The sequence below is a fragment of the Vanacampus margaritifer genome, chromosome 5 (assembly GCF_051991255.1).
Source record: "Vanacampus margaritifer isolate UIUO_Vmar chromosome 5, RoL_Vmar_1.0, whole genome shotgun sequence".
Lineage (NCBI taxonomy): Eukaryota > Metazoa > Chordata > Actinopteri > Syngnathiformes > Syngnathidae > Vanacampus > Vanacampus margaritifer.
Genome location: NC_135436.1, coordinates 26,963,070 through 26,982,714, shown reverse-complemented (window position 1 = coordinate 26,982,714; position 19,645 = coordinate 26,963,070). Strand labels below are relative to the sequence as shown.

The 19,645-nt window shown below is 40.3% G+C and overlaps 2 protein-coding genes across 3 annotated transcripts in view; both read right to left on the bottom strand.

Annotated features, from left to right (window-relative positions):
• cdon (cell adhesion associated, oncogene regulated) overlaps window positions 1-12,227 on the bottom strand; it is an 86,080-nt gene extending 73,853 nt beyond the window's left edge. For both annotated transcript variants that reach the window (XM_077565960.1, XM_077565961.1), the window contains exon 1: window positions 12,191-12,227. The gene's annotated coding sequence lies outside the window, so the exon portion shown is untranslated. The remainder of the gene's footprint in view (window positions 1-12,190) is intronic.
• A 116-nt stretch (window positions 12,228-12,343) lies between these two features.
• Window positions 12,344-18,987, bottom strand: LOC144051685 (uncharacterized). Its single transcript, XM_077565000.1, has 8 exons — window positions 18,782-18,987; window positions 17,493-17,825; window positions 17,109-17,238; window positions 16,949-17,049; window positions 16,705-16,885; window positions 14,380-14,463; window positions 14,202-14,300; window positions 12,344-14,112 (listed from the first exon to the last, which is right to left on the bottom strand). The coding sequence occupies exons 1-8, from the start codon at window positions 18,928-18,930 to the stop codon at window positions 13,801-13,803; spliced, it is 1,389 nt and encodes a 462-aa protein (XP_077421126.1). The 5' UTR covers window positions 18,931-18,987; the 3' UTR covers window positions 12,344-13,800.
• Between the last annotated feature and the right edge of the window lie 658 nt (window positions 18,988-19,645).

The window sequence follows — 19,645 nt, the reverse complement described above, 5'->3', positions numbered from 1 at the left end:
AAAATCCCATTTATTTTGATGACTAATTCAAAAGGGACGCAGAAATAGCATTACAATACAGAACAGATTCATCACAAATGGCCGCATGTATGCTGACCTGTAATGCTTTAAAAAAAAAAAAAATCCTAACCCTTTAAAGAATATATATCACTAAAAATGAATAATAAAAAGCAATGTAAAAAAAAATTAAAAAAAAAGCAGGCAGTTACCTCAGCACTTGGCAGGCGCTCTAATTAAAACCAAACTTGTTTCCTTCAGTGAACAAACATGACAGGCTTTTTTTTCTTTTCTTCTCCCAGATAAATATTAAGTGGGTGCAGGTGCTGCAGGAATGCCTACAAATGCCTTTTTATTATGTATTTGTGCATGTGCTTCCTCTTTGCACACTCCAGCCGCACAACAAAGGAGTCGCCATTTGTCTTTGCGTCGCTCTGTCGGCGTGCATGATTGTTGCGCTTTTGGAGAAGTGGGATGGGGGGGGGGGGGGGATGGGGGAATCAGCTATAGCTAGAGTAGGGCGGTATAAGCAAGACCAGATGCAAGGGGGTCCCTAACCAGCTCCTGGTGGGAGTCGGTAGCACTGGTGGATCCAAGCAGATTTGTGAAAAAGGAAAAAAATAAAAATAATCTAACAGACGCCTCATACACAAGAATTAAAGGCTTTAGCACAGAGCCCATTTGAATTCAGTTGCTAATCAAAACAGCAGCACCTACGGCAGCAAGCATACGAAGCTCGGGTGGTTTTTTTTGCACGTTGTTATTAAGATACGAAGTACAAAACGGTGTGATAAGCGATAATAGGATGCAAAAAGGTGTGATACGATACGGTAGAGTACGGAATAATACGGATACGGCAACGTATGATATGCTATGCTACAGTATCGTATGGTAGGATATGATCAAATATAATAAAATATTGGTATGATACAATACAATAGAAAAAACATCAAAATAGTAGAATACAAAAATATACTCTACGACAGGATACGGTGCAATAAAATACAATGAAATAGCATTACAGTATATACAATAAAGTAAGGTACGATACAAAATTATGCAATATAATATGGTACGTTACCATCGTCTCGATTAGTCTGTAGAAGTGAAAAGAATTTCAAATTTCACCGCACGGCCGTCAAAGCATCAAGTGAGGCGCAAAATGGCAGCCGCCCCGGAGAGGTTTTCACACGCGATTGAGCGTGTATAATAAACGCTAATCGCTAACCACCCTTTCGCTAATACAAGTTGATGATTAATCATTAGTTTATGACTGAGTTCTGCGGTCCAAACGGGGAACGCAGGTGCGGTGAACTATTTTGGCATCTTCCTGGAAGGTCACACATGGACGCACACACGCACGCACTGTGAGGCCAGGCAAGCAGGTGAACAGCCTGAGGGCAGTGTCAGGCCCGATGAGGCAGCATGGATGGACACAAAGAAGATTTTTGGGAGGTTTAACATGCTCCGAATAACAGCCACAGCTCACAGTACACAAGGGCATCATTTAAAGTCATTTAAAGTCCCATTGCTTTTATCCTCACGGTGTATTTTCCTCTATGTTAGCCAATGAATATTTAGCTGTCTCTTCTTGTGACACTTCACAAGAAGGTGGCTTATTTTCCCCCGAAACATTCCAAGAACGCTTTCTAAGGGTTCTGAACGCTCACCTTAACAAGAGGACACAACGTAGCATGATACCTATATGATGTAAAATGCTGAAATATGTTAAAATGTCACATAATACAATAAATACCATACAATACAAGATGCTACCCGTTAGCGTGTCAACGACATTTTACATTTATGCTAGCATTAAGCTTGCGGGGGGCATTCTTAAGGCAGTGTAGTTCTCATACGGAGCTAAGATGGATAGCAAATAGTGATAGCTAAGATGGAGGGCTAGCTAGCTAAACTAGATAGCTAAGATAAATAACTGGCTAGCTAGCAAGATGGATGTATAAAGAGGATAGATAGATACATCTCATTTGCTTGAATATGTTAGCATTAGTATTAAGCTAGCGAACTAAGCCTAAACTAGGCTAAGCTAGGTTGCTGTTTTAAATACACAAAGTGCAATTCTCCCAGTTTTATCTTTAACTCATTCACTGCTATTGACGGCTATAAACGTCAAATATTCATTTGAACCATTTCTATTAGTTTAACATTTTTTCCACTTTTGTTGAAAATCTAGATTTTTTTTTTATTGTACATTTAGTTTTGTACATAAAATTTGTGATTAATCGCGACATAACTAGTGAAGTCATGCGATTAAAAACTTTAATCGCCTGACGCCCCGAATTTGTAATAATATTTTCTTTCTTTTTTTAATTCATTCACTCCCGTTGACGGCTATAAACGTCAAAAATTCATCTGAACTATTTCTATTAGTTTAAGATTTTTTTTCCACTTTTGTTAACAAGCGTATGAAAACCTAGAATTTTTTTATTGTACATTTAGAACACATAGAATTTGTGATTAATCGTGAGTTAACTAGTGAAGTCATGTGATTAATTACAATTTAAAAAAAATTTAATCATCTCTTGCCCATAATTTTTAATAATCTTTTTTTTTTTTTATGAATTCATGGCAGTGAATGAGTTAATTTGACATAAACGTCAAATTAGTGTGGCATTAAACAGCTTGCAAGCTTCTTCATTTTATTTACGAAATGTTCACGGTTTTGCCAAACTGCTGCTTTGCGATGCGAGTTGAATTGCGTTAACTGCCACTATAGAAGTCTGCACTCGCAAGTACATTTCGAAAGACTCATAAAATCGGGTCACTCGTACCTCAATGCACCACTGACCGTCTTTTGAATGCCTTGTCATCATCTGCGGAAGATGAAAAACAATGTGCCTGTAGACAAAGTAAAGATGAGTACAGATACCAGATAAAAGTAAAAAGTATAAACACTGAAATCTACAGCAAAGTAACAAAGTAATTGTACTCCATTACTTCCCGCCGCCGCTAGATCCCCCCCCCTTCTGCGTAAATGTGGTCAGTTTTGCACATATCTAGTGGAGACAAAAAGTCCTGTTTGTATGCACATTTTTCACTTTTTCAATAGTGCTGCACTGCATCATCTCACATTCCTGCCGGATCCCGCTTCACAAGTCCAAGACGTCTTGGCACGGCACCGACCGGGAATTTTCCACAGGTCGTCACATTCACAGGCCTACCTTTGTGTGTACCCGTGCTCTCTCTGGACCCTACTAGCGCACACAGTCACACACACACGCACGCACACACATTGTGCCAACATACACTGACTCACAAACAACGTCATGAAGCCGAGTCCAGATGTTGAAAACTGGCCCACGCTCTCTCGTTGGCTCCGGGCTGCGTTTTATATCGCGGCTCTGCATGTGAATCGTAAGCGGGAAGCACTTAGTGAGCTATTGTGGCACAAGGTGCCGCATAAATGGGAGTGGACGCGTCCAGCTGGGCCTTGGTGTCGCTGACGTCATTCCTGGCTGTCGGAATGGGAATATTTGCATTGTTCATTATTAAAGATTAGGCATGTTTGCTGTTGTTCAGGATAAATAGGTGTTTCCCAACATTTGTAGAGCCTAGGCACATTATTATTATTATTTTTTTTTTTTAAAGGCTCAAAAAGTATTTCACGTACACGCGTTTTAACACGCAATGGAAATGCTAACAATTAGCATCTACGCACACTGATTCACTAGCTAACAGCCAATCAGAGTGATCAAATATCACAATAGTCTGACACCAATTCAACATGTTGAATCCGCCTAAACACCCCAAAGCCAACAGATCCAACGTTACGACGGTCATTTATACATTAATCAGACACCGCATACCAACGCACAGCCACTTCCCGACTCCCGACGTCGGGTTGGTGTATAGAGGCCTTAAAATGGATTTTTTTTTATTATAAATGTTAGTCGGCTACTAAAACAGCATCGGGGTCAAAAAGTTTGTCAGTGTTTAGTATAGTCCGGCAGTATTTCAGGATTATTCCCATTCCGAGACAGAAGCTTTTCCCCACAGGGCAGTTGCGAGGCCCCCTGGTGGCGAGGTAATTAAAGCACCACGGTCCAGCCTGGCGGCGGTAACACCCACAAATGCACAGAGAATAAGCGGGGACTAATCCTGTTTGGGGCCATCGGGGAGCACTCCGGCCTCAGCCGGAAAAGACGGGGGAGGTCGCGGCCGGGCCCCACAATAGCCCAGCGGAGGCACCGGGAACGAGAGGGAGGGCGGGAGCCCGGGCGAGGGAGCGGGCCGTCCCGCATTCAGCCCCGCTCCACGTCTCCCTTCTGTGTCAGTGCTTTTGTCGTCGGGACCAAGAAAAGCTTCAGAGGCCTCGCCTTGTTCTGGTCGCCATTGTGGTGACGTGTGAGGATCAGGCAGCACTTGCATTGAGTTGGTTCATTGAACAGGAAAAAGAACATGGTGGCGGTCAATGAACACAACAAGCAGGTTGGATTGGCAATGCTAGACCGACTGCATGTCAGACAAAGTTCATTATTATTATTATCATTGTTATTATTATTGTGACACTCAAGCATTGTTAAGGTAGAGAACTGCTTTTTTTTTATCTTAACATAACTTCTGCCAACAACAGAATCTAATATTTCATCTAACTTGGACTATAAGGACTACACATCACAACATAAGACATAGATAATGACGTTCAAACAGTCCAAAAAAATTCTCTCTATTGAAAATATTTTTTTTTCCTTTCCTTGTTATTTGTTAAAAATAATGGACCGATTAATCTGTTAATCGGAATTAGCCTAAAATAAATTTAAAAAAAATAAAAAATCCATGCTGGCCTGGCCCAATTTTTTACACTATTGTATAAAATATTGACTACGGATAAGTGTAAAATTTTCACAAACACTAGGAGGCACTGTGTAAAAGGCATACATACAGTAGAGAGAGAAAGTCTACACACCCCTGTTCAAACTATTGCTGCTGTAGGTGTGGCTGTATTCATATTTAACCTTTAATCTATCTATCTATCTATCTCGCTAGCCATATATCCAGCTAGCTTCTCTCGCTAGCCATCCATCTATCTAGCTATCTTGCTAGCCATCTAGCTAGCTAGCATGTTACTAACTAGCTAGCTAGCTAGCAAGACAAATATTTATCTATGGTTAGGTAGGTAGCTAACTAGCAGGCTAGCTATCAAGGAAGCCGGCTAGCAAGCTATCTTCTGGAGGTAACAGAATGACAAGATGATTACTACATTAGGCTTAAAGCAAAAATAAATCATTTGACCTGAAAGCAAAGAGAAATCATTTGTGTCAGGAGATGACGTTTATCCTCTCCCGCTCAGATGTCCTCTGATATCCCCGCGTCTGCCAGAGGAATCCCGACATTCCAGGAGAATTTACGGAATCAACAGGCATGAAATTCACTTCTTCACATGGCTGCTTCTGCGCCTCCTAATCATAACCTGCACTGACAATTCAATCTTTCCACTCCAGCGCCTTGCTGCACTTTTTTTTTTTCTCTCCCTGGGCTTCCTCCTCCTCCTTTTCCTCAGCCGACCCTCCCTTAATTGCATCGTACCTCTCCTCACCTCATTAGGCCCCACAGAAAACAATTAACAATGCCAACGTTCATTACGGTAATGGCTGTAACGCAGCAAGTGACCCGCTTCTTCTCCACAACATTACCCGGGCAGACGGAAGAAGGAAGGGGGCGCGGGGTTTAGTGTCGTTTGTGTAGCGGATGTGGTGTCAAAAAAAAAGTGTAATTAGTGTCCCTAATGGCTGCTCAGGCCTGGTGATTAGCCTGTATGAAACCGAGGCGGGCAAAGTAAGCCCACGCCTCAATTAACTCTGAGCAAAATTTGCTATTATGTTATTTATTATCCTCCCAAGATATAGATGCTAATTGTTAGCTACATGCTATGGAGTATCCCATTGTATGTTGGCCACTTTTTTTTTTTTTTACTAATCATAGATGCCAAACTGCTACTTGTCGTGAAGTCCAGTTGAATAATTAGGCCTTTAAAAGAATGTAAACATTCGCAAAAGCTAATCAAAACGCGTGGCCCCCTAGTGGCCAAAGTGCCTTAAGCGGGTGCTACGTTTGCATACGACTTGGGCTGGCAGCACCCGCCGGGGTCAGTTCCACGGGTGCTTAACGTCATCGGTGTGCCCACTAACTCCAAGCAAACGTGATTAATGTGTAAAGTCGGGTGAGCGGCCCCGAGTGGAGTAACGGCAGATTACGGCAATTTGGCCAGAAGAAGTCCACATTCCAGGCCTTGTAGTGCATCGGGCAGGCTAATCCCACTAGCTTGTGAAGGGGGGGCGTGTAGTGGACCTGCTCAATGCGACTACCAAAAATAGAACTGTAGTCGAGGAAAACAATAACAGCTAAAGGAAAATCAGCGGAGGCGTAAAGATATTTACGCTCTGGTCTGATTACTCTTAAATCTACTGAAATACTCACTAAAAGTTACCTCATAATTGACGACTAGAGGCGTCAAAAATCCTTTTTAACTAGCAGTGAAGGAGTTAAATACTGCACAATCATCAGCGAGATCACTTCAGTGATGAAGCGTTTTTTTTTTCTTCAAGGCTTCTTTGATGAAACTGCGACACATTAATGGCCGTCTTTGATGGATCCGCCTCATGCGCAAGCATTTTCAAGCAAGACAATAAAAGCGCCATTAAAGGCCTCGCTCACTCTTAGTGTGTGCGTGTACATGTGCGTACTGTACACACCAGCCACCCCCCTTCACTCCCTCCCTGGATTAACGCCGATTGTTTGGGAATGACTCGGAGCTGTCGACCACACAAGGAGAGCGGCGAGTGGAGAAAGACGAAGAAGAGGAAAAAGGGAAGGAAGTAGAGGGGAGAAACGATGGTGGCTGCTGCTCATTCAGTTTTGCTGAAGAACCAAAATGATTTTTTTTTTGATTTTTTTTTTTTTACTACGAGCACATTTCAGCACTAACCTGAAATTCTGGTGGTTCAAGTAGAACATTTAAGAAAACTGAAAACGAAGTTGTTATACAATGTAATATTCACGTCCACTCATTTTTACGATACTGATAAATAGCCAGCAACAAAAAAATATTCAAGATTTTTTTGTTTTTTTTAAACAGCTAATTTAATAATCGCACATGTGTAAGTAGATGAGAAATTTACTTGTACCGTCTCAAATTTTAGGGTCAAAGATCAAAGTGAAATTCATTACACTGGCTGATTTTTGTCGATTTTTCCCCCCGTTGTTGATAAGTAAAAAAAATTTTTTTTTTAAAAAAGCTAAAATGATGTGCCTGTAATTCATGTCTTTATTGTTATAAGCTGGGACTTCAAAACAAATATATATATATTTTTAAATATTTATTAATAAGTTATCCAAATTTTATTCTGCCAAATATTGGAATTATCATTTTTTTCTTTAATTATTAATTGTTCACATATTATTTGTTAATTTTGTAATTTTATTATATTATTTTTCCTAACATATTTGCATTTAGATTTTATTTGTATTTATATATGCTTTATTATTTTCATATAGATATATGCTTTAATATTTTCATGTATATATATTACCTCATTGACATGAAAGAATGGATAAAATAAAGACCTCCCCTCTAACAGAATCCTCCATCTACAGCAAAAAAAAAAAAAAAAAAAAACCCGACCACTTTTTTTGCATGTATAGCAATCAAATAGACATCTCCAAACATCAAATAGACCAGGAAAATCAAGGCCTTGCCTCTAATAAACCACGGAAACAAATAAATGCCACCCTTAAACAGACAACTCCCTTTTCTTTTTGATTGAGATTAATACTAAGTATTTTTACCTCATTGACATGAAATAATGAAAAAAATAAAGACCTCCCCTCTAACCGAATCCTCCCTCCATCTGCAGCAAAAAAAAAAAAAAACACCTCCGACCACTCATGTATTCAGTAGTTTATTTTCAAACCACACGAGTGAACTCACGTCCTTCGCGCCCCGCCTCCACCTTACACGCCCGCCGCTGTATATAAACACACTCCACCCAGCAGCAGTGAACTGTAATGGAAGGCTGACCTGTGCCAAGAATAAGACAAGCTGATGGTGGGGTTCATGGCTTGACTGTGTTTGTTTAATACTGAGTCAGCGGGGTTAGCCACAAATTAGAAAAGTCACTATGCATGACCAACATATAGCCACATGAATGGGCGCACGCACGCACGCACGCACGCACGCACGCACACACGTCAAATGATTGCCTAAAAGTAGACTGACGCAACTTGGGTGCGTGGGGGGTTGACCGTTTTAAACGGGAGGTCAACATTTGTTGACAATAATATGTTATATGTGACCTTACTAGTCTAAACATGACATTCTGATTAATATGCTATGAAGCCATTTTAATCCATCTCAGGGGAGCGGCCATTTTGCCACTTGTTGTCCAGTAAAGTTACTCAAGGCTCAGGCAACGACCAATCACAGCTCACCTGTTTTCTGAAGCTGAGCTGGGATTGGTTGTTACCTAAACCCTGAGTAACTCTGATGTCATTTTCACTCGACAGCAAGTGGCAAATGATAAAAAATACATTTAAAAAAAATGCTGGATTTTGCTGCTTAACTGATATTCCACACTCTAAAATAACTCAACTATGGGTCAAAAATGGACCGATCCTCTACTTGGGTCAATATAACCCAACTTTAGTGTAAAACAAGTAATAAATATAAGTCAGATCCTTTGTTTGGTTAAAAAAAAAAAACTGGGTCATTTGGTATAAAACAACCCAGAAAGTTGGTTCAAATTAACCCATAAAGTGGATCGGCCCATTTTTTTATCCATAATTGGGTTACTTTTGACCCAACCGTTTTTAATTATTAACCAGAATACCGTATTTTGACTACTGAGGCTGCATAGAACATATTATTGTTCAAAAAATATTTTTTGGGGGGGACATATCTTAAATAAATAAGTATACAAATTTTATAACATATTAAAAATAAAATTAATCCCGTTGCTTTTCTTTTTTTTTTTGCCACTAGCATACATCAGCACACGCCCCCTGTCATGTCATCGACTGAGAAAGAAGTCCATTAAGTGTGATTTAGTGCCAGCGCTATGCGGCCGCCCTTTGTGCGCCGCTGACATTCCCTGAATGGAAATCACAATTTTCTCCCCCTCCTCCTCCATTTTTCCCTCCTCCAACACCATTCGGAGGGTGTGGATGTGGATTGAGTGGCTTCTGCTGTCACATGTCTGCATCTTTTGTGCAGAAAGCACGCCGTGTTTGTTTAGCCTCACACGCCGCCGCATAGTCAAGGTCTCGGGGCAGGTGATTTGTTTGTCACTTGAGTCCGGAAGCAAATACAGTTTTATGAAAATGGTGCCTTGACTTCCAAGCGTCTCAACTTAAGAGTCATGTCACAGACGCAGTTTCACAGATAGAGTAAGAGACTCAGTAAGCTGCAGTAAAACTGGTGTGCACAGTGTACTTTTCTATCACCCGAGGTATTTATTTATTTATTTTTTTTCAACACGCCATCTTTGCAGCAGCTGCATCTGCACATTTAAAGAAGGGAAAGAAAAAAAATGATTACTTTGCAGGGATTTGGAGATATTAAGCGGTCCACATGTTTGGCAGGGCACAAAGAGCATTACTGAGAGATAAAAGACAGGTGCTGCCATGAACGTTCAGCTTCCAAAAAGGATTAGAAGCATGCTCGGCCAAAGCGTTTATCATGCCATATTTTGCACAACTGCAAACATGCGGATTAAAAAAAACAAGTGTCCACTTGACCATCAGGTTCTACTTATATACTTAGGATATACACATTGCAGATTTACATAATCCAATTTATGTCTCGCCTGTCATAGTGTCAGCTTAATTATGATAGTTCTATTTTAGACCAGAAAAAAATTAAAACAATTTCTTGAAATAGTTGTCGTCTTCCATTTATTCTGTTAAGATTGAATTGGAAAAAAAAAAAAAAACTTTAGTCTTGCATGCAGCCATGCATGTTTTTAAATAAAAGCGCTCTCTAAATAAAGTTAAATTGCTAGATTACAAGTATTTAAAAAATGGCAATAAAAAAAAATACTACTTTGAAAAAAAATACTTCTCAACATTATTCTTGTAAAATTAACAATCTTCTGATTAAAAAGTTTTTCTTGAATTATTTTGTTCCTCATTTCCATTATTTAATCTCTTAAAAACTCAAAGAAATATATAACTTTTTTTTTTAAACTTGCCATTATTCCCGTAAAATGATATAATTTTTCTTTCAAAAAAGAAAAAAAATTATTCTTGCAAAATTACTAATGAAAAAAATGTCCTCACTTTTGTCACTTGTAAGATTACAACAATTTAAAAACATTTTTAAAAAAATCTCCCAATATTATTCTCGTAAGATTATGATTTTTCTGTAAAAAAAAAGAAAAGAAAAAAAAGACTTCTTTATTCTAGTAGGATTAAGACTTTATCAAAAATATTTTTCTGAAAAAGTTTTTGTCCCTCCATTTTTGCATTTATTCTCTTAAGTGACTGCAAACATAACTTCATTTTCATATTAAAACCATTAAAAATGTTGCTAAAACAAATAAAACACATTTGACATTAGTCTCATAAAATTATGACACTAATGTTTTGTACATGTACGGGGGGGGGGGGGATACATCCTTAGTCTCTTCTCTCATTTATTCTGGCAAAGATATGACTTTGTTCATGTTATATTAGAACCATTAAAGAAAAAGTCAAGCGACATTATTCTCTACCCTGCTAATTGTCTCATGCGAGCACCAAAGGGAGGGAGAATAACGATTTAGCACGGACTTCAAGGAACGCTTCCATTAATGTCACGCGGCCCCTCCAGCCACGTTAGATGAGGCATAATAATCTGCCACTTTATGGACCTTTGCTCCCCCCAAATGTCTGCCATGTTGCTAATTGCGTACATCTGTACGTGGCCTTTTTGATGTGCCGCACGTGTCCGCTGGCAGCCGTGGAAAAAGCGGCAAAAACACACCTTTAATGAACAAACACACAATATCAGAATAGAAATAAAAGCTGTTGGGTGATTTTATGATGTTTCCAAACGTCATTTGCACGTTGAGTTCAGCGCAGGTGCCGGCAATTGGATGACACCATTAGCGGGGGTTAGCTATCTTAACATAGTTCTAAATTCTTGTCAGTGTTTATCAATACATGAACTATTATTCATTTTGAAGGCTGTTGACTCAAAATGTATTAAGTAGATATACTAATGCTAATCAGAATTATAATTAGAATAATCTTTTTTAGCCAAGTATGTAAACAAACACACACAAGTCATTTCTCTCCAGTAGTATTAGCAGATGTTAGCTTCCCTTAGCTAGCCAAACTTAGGTCAAGATGTCCTGTTTCCTGCCCACATTCTCCACATATCTTCAAGGGATGTCAAAACAAAAACACTATTCATTATGAAAACAAAATAACGTAGGTAGGTCCGAGTCGGCAGATTTGCTAATGCTAATTGGAGGCACATTTTTAGTTAGCGCATCAAATTCAATTTGAGAAGCTGTGTTACGCAAACACAAACCTTTTGAGTACCTGTATGATGTTTATGAACCTTGTTTTCACATTAAATGCAGCATTCAACAAGGAAAACAGCCACTAAATGACCCCTCCTGGGAATGCTAGCTTTCCTGAACTAGCCTGGCTTAGCTTGGCAGGCTAGATGAAGTTTCTCCACTTTTTCCCATCACATCTTTCATGGATGTCAAAACCAGAACAAATAACAATTTTGAAGGCTCTCTGCCACAAAATGGCGGAGGTTGGTTTGCTAATGCTAGCTGAAGACACGCTTTTTACTTCGCGCAACACATTTACTTCAAAGACATTCCTGTTAATATACTGACACAAACTTAATATCAGAATATTAATAAAGACTTCAGGGATATTGAAACATTCAAATAGTTGCCATTAAGCAAACAAAAAGAAGTGGCCACTGAAAGCTATCCTTACTAATGTAGCTTAGATTAGCATTTCCACATTCGCCATGTATCTACTACAACAAAAAAGCAAAAGCTAGCTAGCTAGCTTAAAAAAAAAGAGGCAATTTTTTTTTTTTTTATAGAAACGTGCTTTATAGTGCTTTTCATTCTCATGGCTTTGATGTGTTTAGGGAGGATAAATAAAAACAAAATGAGGTACGTACATTCCAAAATACAAAGTTATTTTAAAGTACATTATTTCAACTGACCAGCAACAGAAGCATCTTTGCATGGATCCTGTCAATTTGCTGCCGTCTGAACATTCCTTTCATCCCAAATCCCCGAGGCCCAAACACAACCATGCAACCCCCCCCCCCCCCCCCCCCACCCACCCCCCCTCCAAGTCTAACATGGATGCAGTCGAATGGCATCTGTTTGCTTTCAAACGACTAGACGAGAAGAAGTCCGGCAAACCTTCAGCGACGTAATTGAATTTGGTTTCAAAGCATTCGGGTCAAAAGGGCTGCATCGTTTATAATAATAACAAAAACGCTTCCGGCGTTCACCTCCATCCCCCCAAGTTTACCTTCATTATGCTCCTTGTGGCCCCTAGCTAAAAAAAAAATAAAAAATGACTTGGAAGGTCTTGAGTGGAAGGGGGGGAAAAAAATGCCTTAATTAATCGGAATGTGCAAAAGTATTGGGTACTATTAAAAATTGTTTATTATTATTTTAGCGAACGATATGCCCTTTGGGGGGCCTCAAAATGCCCAATGCCGAGTACCAAGTGCCCAACAAGTTTTATCGATCAACACAAAATTGGATGGACATGTCTATCATAACAGGATGCAGAAAAAAGTCTCACAAAGTCATGCCTAAAATTAAGCAAGAGGTCAGCCATTTTGTTTTGAGAAACCATTTTGGACCAATTCCAGGCCTCATACTTATTGTAGGAAAGTTAGAAAGAAAATCAGCCCCTAACAAGTTCCACCGATTGATATGAAATTGGGTGGAAATGTTTATCATAAAAGGCCTTATAAAAGAGTCTCAAGGACTCATGTCTGAAAATTGACATTTTTGGTTTCAAACAGCGATTTTAGAAAATTGGTCCAGACCGTGTACTATTTAAAGAAAGTTAGAAGTAAAATATCAGCCACTTTTGCGGGTTCTTCATGAAATTGGGTTGACTTGTCTATCACGACAGGATTTATGAAAAAAAAAAATCTCAAGAACACATGGTCAAAATTGAACAGGAAGTCGGCCATGTTGGTTTGAAACAACACATTCCAAGCATTGGTCTTTGTAAGAAAGTTAGGGAGAGAAAATTTATCTCCTGACAAGTTTTACCAACTAAAATATGGCGTACGTCTATTACAAAAGGATGCACGATAAAGTCTGAAGAACCCATGCCCGAAATTGAACAGGAAGTTGGCCATTTATAGTTTTAAGCAGCCGGAAGTCATAATTCACTTGAATGAGGCCCGATTATAAGCAGAAATCCGAGACAGATGCAGCAAAAAATTACAATGTTTTTTTTTTATTTTTTTATTATTTTTTTTTTTTTACTCGTTATCTAATGTGGGCGAGGGATAAAATTGGGGGTAAAAATTCCATTTAAAAATCATTTTAAGGATTGGCCGTGAAAAAGGAGCCACATACAGCTTCAATTACTGGCTACATTTATGTATTTTTTGTCTCCCACTTCTCACATTTGCATGCTCAACTGTACAGACAAGTTCAGTATAACAACTAACGGACTGGAAATTAAAGTTTGTACGATTTGGCAAAAATAATACTGTGACGCACAGACCATTCACTTTCACTTTCACTTTCACTTTCACTGCCTCAGGAGCCTTCAAACAGCCTAACAATCTTTTTTTCAAATATCTGCCACCTTTCCTTCTAAGGTCCGATCGCTTTTTTTTTTCTTTCTTCCGGATATACGCAAGCGTCCGATCGTGGATGACAACTGCTGCGCCGACCTCTCACACAAGGAGCGGCGAAGGTCCGATTCGCCGTCCGATTCGAGATGCTCCGAGGAAACTTCGCTGGAGAATCCGCCGTTGAGGTCCGGCGAGGAGGCCCCGCTGGCGCCTTCGCCTTCCTTACCTCTGACCAGACCCTCCAGGTGGGCTTGGAAGGTGGCGGTCTGCTGTTCCAGGGACAGGAAGCTCTCTTGCACCTTGTCAAACTGTAAATAGAGGGAGAAGCGTTTTTCAGGTGACATAAATGGATTAACAAATAAACATATTAAAAAAAAAAAAAAAAAAAAACTTTCACCTGCTCCATGTTGGACTGAAGCAGCATTTCCGGCCACACTGACTCACTATTGCAGCTTGTGAGCGCGTTGCCTGCGTGGCCGTGACTCCACATCAACTCCTGCAGGACAAGGCAGGACTGAGATGGAAAGGATCCCGGGAGAGACGGAGTTCCTCAGGGCTGAGGAGATGATGTTTACCTGAAGGAGCTGTGTGCCGTCTTTCAGGAGAGCTTGGCAGTCGTCTAGTTGCTTCCTGTGGTGGCTCAAGACTGCAAATAAGGCCTTTGCAGATACATGAAATGTTAATGTCAGGCCTCAGCGGGATGTCACCATACTCCTTTAATAACAGGATGCATGAAAAAGTCTCAAAGAACGATGTCGTTTGGCCATTTTTGGTTTGAAGCTGCTGCTACGAGCAAATTCTACGCTTGTACATTGTAAGAAATTTAGGAGGAAAAAAACTACCAGACAACAGTTTCACCATTAGATATGATATTTGGTGGACATGTTTGTCATAATAAGACTCACAGAAAAGCCCCAAGGACCCTTTTGCTGGGGATTGAAAAGGAAGTCGGCCATTTTGGTTTGAAGCAGCCATTTTCGCTCAATTCCAGGACTTGTACTTAACAAGAAGGCTAGAAAAAAAACAGCCCCTGATAACAGTTTCACCAATAGACATAACATTTGGTGGATATGTATATCATAACAGGACGCACAAAAAAAGTCTCAAAGACCAATGCCGGGAATTGAACAGAAAGTCTGCCATTTTGGTTTGAAGCAGCCATTTTCGCTCAATTCCAGGACTTTTTCTTTACATGAAGGCTAGAAAAAAAATCAGCCCCTGACAACAGTTTCACCAATAGACATGAAATTTGGTGGACTTGCAGATCATAACAGGACGCACAGAAAAGTCTCAAGGGCCCATGCCGGGAATTGAACAGCAAGTCGGCCATTTTGGTTTGAAGCTGCTATTTTGGGGTTATAACTGGTCTTGTACTTTACAAGAAGGCGAGAAAAAAAATTTGCCCCTGACAACAGTTTCACCAATAGACATGAAATTTGGTGGATATTTATATCATAACAGGACGCACAAAAAAGTCTCAAAGACCAATGCCGGGAATTGAACAGGAATTCGGCCGTTTTAATTTGAAGCAGCCATTTTGGGGTTATTCCTGGTCTTGTACTTTACAAGAAGGCTAGAAAAAAAATCAGTCCCTGACAACAGTTTCACCAATAGACATGAAATTTGGTGGATATGTATATCATAACAGGACGCACAAAAAAGTCTCAAAGACCAATGGCGGGAATTGAACAGCAAGTCTGCCATTTTGGTTTGAAGCAGCCATTTTTGCTCAATTCCAGGACTCGTACTTTACATGAAGGCTAGAAAAAAAAACCAGCCCCTGACAACAGTTTCACCAATAGACATGAAATTTGGTGGACTTGCAGATCATAACAGGACGCACAGAAAAGTCTCAAGGGCCCATGGCGGGAATTGAACAGCAAGTCGGCCATTTTGGTTTGAAGCTGCCATTTTGGGGTTATTCCTGGTCTTGTACTTTACAAGAAGGCGAGAAATAAATTAGCCCCTGACAACAGTTTCACCAATAGACATGAAATTTGGTGGATATGTATATCATAACAGGACGCACAAAAAAGTCTCAAAGACCAATGCCGGGAATTGAACAGCAAGTCGGCTATTTTGGTTTGAAGCAGCCATTTTGGGGTTATTCCACTTGTTATTTTACAAGACCAGAAAAAAAACAGCCCCTGACAACAGTTTCACCAATAGACATGAAATTTGGTGGATCTGTATATCATAACAGGACGCACAAAAAAGTCTCAAAGAGCAATGCCGGGAATTGAATAGGAAGTCTGCCATTTTGGTTTGAAGCAGCCATTTTCGCTCAATTCCAGGACTTTTTCTTTACATGAAGGCTAGAAAAAAAATCAGCCCCTGACAACAGTTTCACCAATAGACATGAAATTTGGTGGACTTGCAGATCATAACAGGACGCACAGAAAAGTCTCAAAGGCCCATGCCGGGAATTGAACAGCAAGTCGGCCATTTTGGTTTGAAGCTGCCATTTTGGGGTTATTCCTGGTCTTGTACTTTACAAGAAGGCGAGAAATAAATTAGCCCCTGACAACAGTTTCACCAATAGACATGAAATTTGGTGGATATGTATATCATAACAGGACGCACAAAAAAGTCTCAAAGACCAATGCCGGGAATTGAACAGGAATTCGGCCGTTTTGGTTTGAAGCAGCCATTTTGGGGTTATTCCAGGACTTGTTCTTTTACAAGACTAGAAAAAAAAACAATCCCATGGCAACAGTTTCACCAATAGACATTAAATTTGGTGGACATGTATATCATCACAGGACGCACAAAAAATCTCAAGAACCAGTGATCAAAATTGAACAGAAAGTCAGCCATTTTAGTCAAAAGCATAGATTTTTGTCAGACATGAACCAACTCGAGCCATCCAGACTACATCCTGTCCAGGTCATCTTGCTTACCTCGGCGTCCTGGTGGGCCGAGGTCAAGTCTTCCCCGTCTTGACCGCCCTCTCTGGTAAGCGTGACTCCAGTGTGGAGCTCCTCCAGCCGGCCCCAGCGGACCTCCACGCCCTCTTGCAGTTCCTTCACGCCAGACTCAAACTCGGGCTGGACCCGGAGCAACCTCCTCAGTGAGATGCTCCTACACAAATTTATCAGATGTCATTCCATACTTTCAATACCTGCATAGGAGCCCTGCACTTACCTTTTCCGCAGGTAGTTTCGAACGAGCGTCACTTTTTCAGTCAGCACGCAGTCCTGCTCCAGGGACTCCAGGTGAACACTCTCAAGTGTGTTGGACACGGACTACAATGAGGAAAGCGAATGAAGTCCTCACATGTCACCTGAGAAAAATGAAGCCTCACCTCCAGCCTGGAGACGAGATCCTGCACATGAGGCCCGCTGGGGTCCGCCAGGGGCTCCTGTAGGATGCTCAGTAGCAGGCTGTCAGCCAGGGCAAGACCCAGAGGAATAGGAACAACTGAACTTGTTGACCTGGAGACACGGGGTCAAAGTATTTGGTGGAAGAAACACCAACATTGCATTAGCAGATATGTAGTAATTATATTTTGTACTGAGGCCAATTCCATCCCTCAATCACCAGGGGGCAGTATAAACCAATCATAATACACCAAGAAGAGTTTCACAACTAAATGCAATTTCTCACAGATTTTCACTATTTATAGCAGGGCTGTATAGAAAATTTAGCTTGGCTGTAGTAAAAAAATTTTTTTTTTTTAAATCCTCACCTCTCATTAGCCATTGTCTTGATTTGAGTGACCACTTCCTCTCGTAAAACAGGAGCGGGGTCTCGTCCTGGGGGTGACCGCAAGTAGCATGGCAGCACGTAAACACAGCCCCGCAGAATCCCCCACAGCAGGCACAGCAGCGCCCCTCGCAAGCACACATCCTCCAGGGCCAGCGGCGCCCCCATGTGGCAAACAGACCACACTGCAGCTGCCGACAGGAACGTACTGCATCCTGCACTGGAGGAGAAGAACTCGTACCTTCCCTTCCTCCGCGTTTGTGTGCGTGATGAGGTTGGCGGCGTTCGAGGGTCGCGTGATGGTTGCTCTGAGCTGCTGCACACACGGAAAAATTTCCAGATTAAGCATGGGATGTAACAGTAAGGGTTATTTTAATAAAAATAAAAATGTCAATTGGTTAATAATGTTAATAATGATCTAAACAGTTTATGAAATGATCAACACTGTTTTAAGTAGTATGTTGCAAGTGTAAAATAGCAAATACAATTTATAACTTGCAAAGCAATACAGTACACATTAGGGCCTGATAGATTATCTGCCATCAGATTTATTCGGCCTTTATTTGATTTGAAAATTGGCACATTTTTTTGACATTGGTTTTTTTTTTTTTTTTCCACACAATAACTTCATTCAGACATTCAAACATTCCCCACATAAAAATGTATTTATTTATTTTTTTAACACTAAAAGATTAAATAATTAAAAATGGCAATTTTTTTTTGTTTTTAGTTAAGTACTAAATGACTGTAAAACAGTCAAATATTTTTTTAGGACCAAAAAGGAAGTTTTTTTTTTTTAAATTAATTATCTATTTTTTATGTATTTATTATTATTCGCCCATTTAATCTGTTATCGTAATTTTATTCTACCAAATATCGGAATCAGCATCAACCCTAGTACTGATAATAGGGGCTCACTATTCTCACTACTCCATCTATAGTGAGGGAAGGGCCAAAGAGATAAAGAAGGACAAACTATTTCTCAAGTGAAATGACTGCATACCATTTATAATGTGCAATGTGGCAATGAATAAACCAGCGGAACACTATTTGGCAAGCAAAATGCCACTCTCAGTTAAAACAGAAAGCAGTTAGACGACACTTTAACGTTAAACACTATACTACCACAATCTAATTGTTTATTTAAATAATCTAAGTGCTGTTCATAGTACTTTGTACTTTGTGTGTAATGTGCTTCAAATAATAGTTTTGTGTTGAAGTGTTAGCAGATTACCATCTTAACACGCCAAGAATGTGAGTAACAAATCTCACCTGTACGTCTTATCCATGCGCTCCTGGACAGGTTCTCCTTCCCACCCCCAGCGGCCGGTCCGATTCAGGGCCCGGTCCAGGGCCGCCCTGGCACCAGGCCCCGGGGGGCCCCCGTGACCTTCGGCAGTGCCGAGCGTCAGCCGAGGCATGTGCGGCGAGCTGACATGCTCTGAGAAAGTGTGGAAAAGCGTTAGAGCGGCATGCCGAGAAACTTTCGATTTACCTGCCGAGCTTGTAGAACCGGTACTTACCGTGAGATTGATGGACATGCCCCACCTCTGAAAGTGACGCAGCAACTTCAATCAAACTCAGCTATAATTAGCTCACATTACAACTACACATATTCACATACGTGGCTTTAAGAGGCGGGCTGGCATGAGTGACAAATGTGCCTACTTGTGTATTTTTGAGGGAACCTACAGTATCCTACAACAAAAAATTTAAAGTGATACTTTTAAAATAGTGCTTGGGCGCCATCTTGGGGCCATGGAACCATGCTACACTAAGGGGAGGAGTTTCATTTAGTCAAGCTGAAACGAGAGCTGCACAATTATGGCCAAAATGATCATCAGGATTCTTAATCACAATTATTCATATTATGGAAAACACCTGCAATTTAATTGTGCTACTATTCAGCAACCAATATTTTTTTGTGCTAAATGAAACTTTGGAAAATGTACAAGAAAAAAAAGACAAATTAAAACATAAATACCAAAGAATTTAAAAATGGCTAACTGGGTGCACTCGCTTGTTATTTAGGCAGCTTAATTGAGCCTTAAGCATGCAATCGCCCCCTAGTGGTTGGCTGACTAATAGTTGAAAAAGTGCTTGCTTGGAGCCTTCATTAAAAAATTGTCGTCGACA

Excerpts from the sequence above, each read along its gene's own strand:
- LOC144051685 (XM_077565000.1), bottom strand. The coding sequence starts at position 18,930 with ATGCCTCGGCTGACGCTCGGCACTGCCGAAGGTCACGGGGGCCCCCCG. Across the intron at positions 17,050-17,108 it reads ATCTCGTCTCCAGGCTGGAG|TCCGTGTCCAACACACTTGA; the intron begins GTGAGGCTTCAT and ends TCCTCATTGTAG. Across the intron at positions 14,113-14,201 it reads TTCAGTCCAACATGGAGCAG|TTTGACAAGGTGCAAGAGAG; the intron begins GTGAAAGTTTTT and ends CTCTATTTACAG.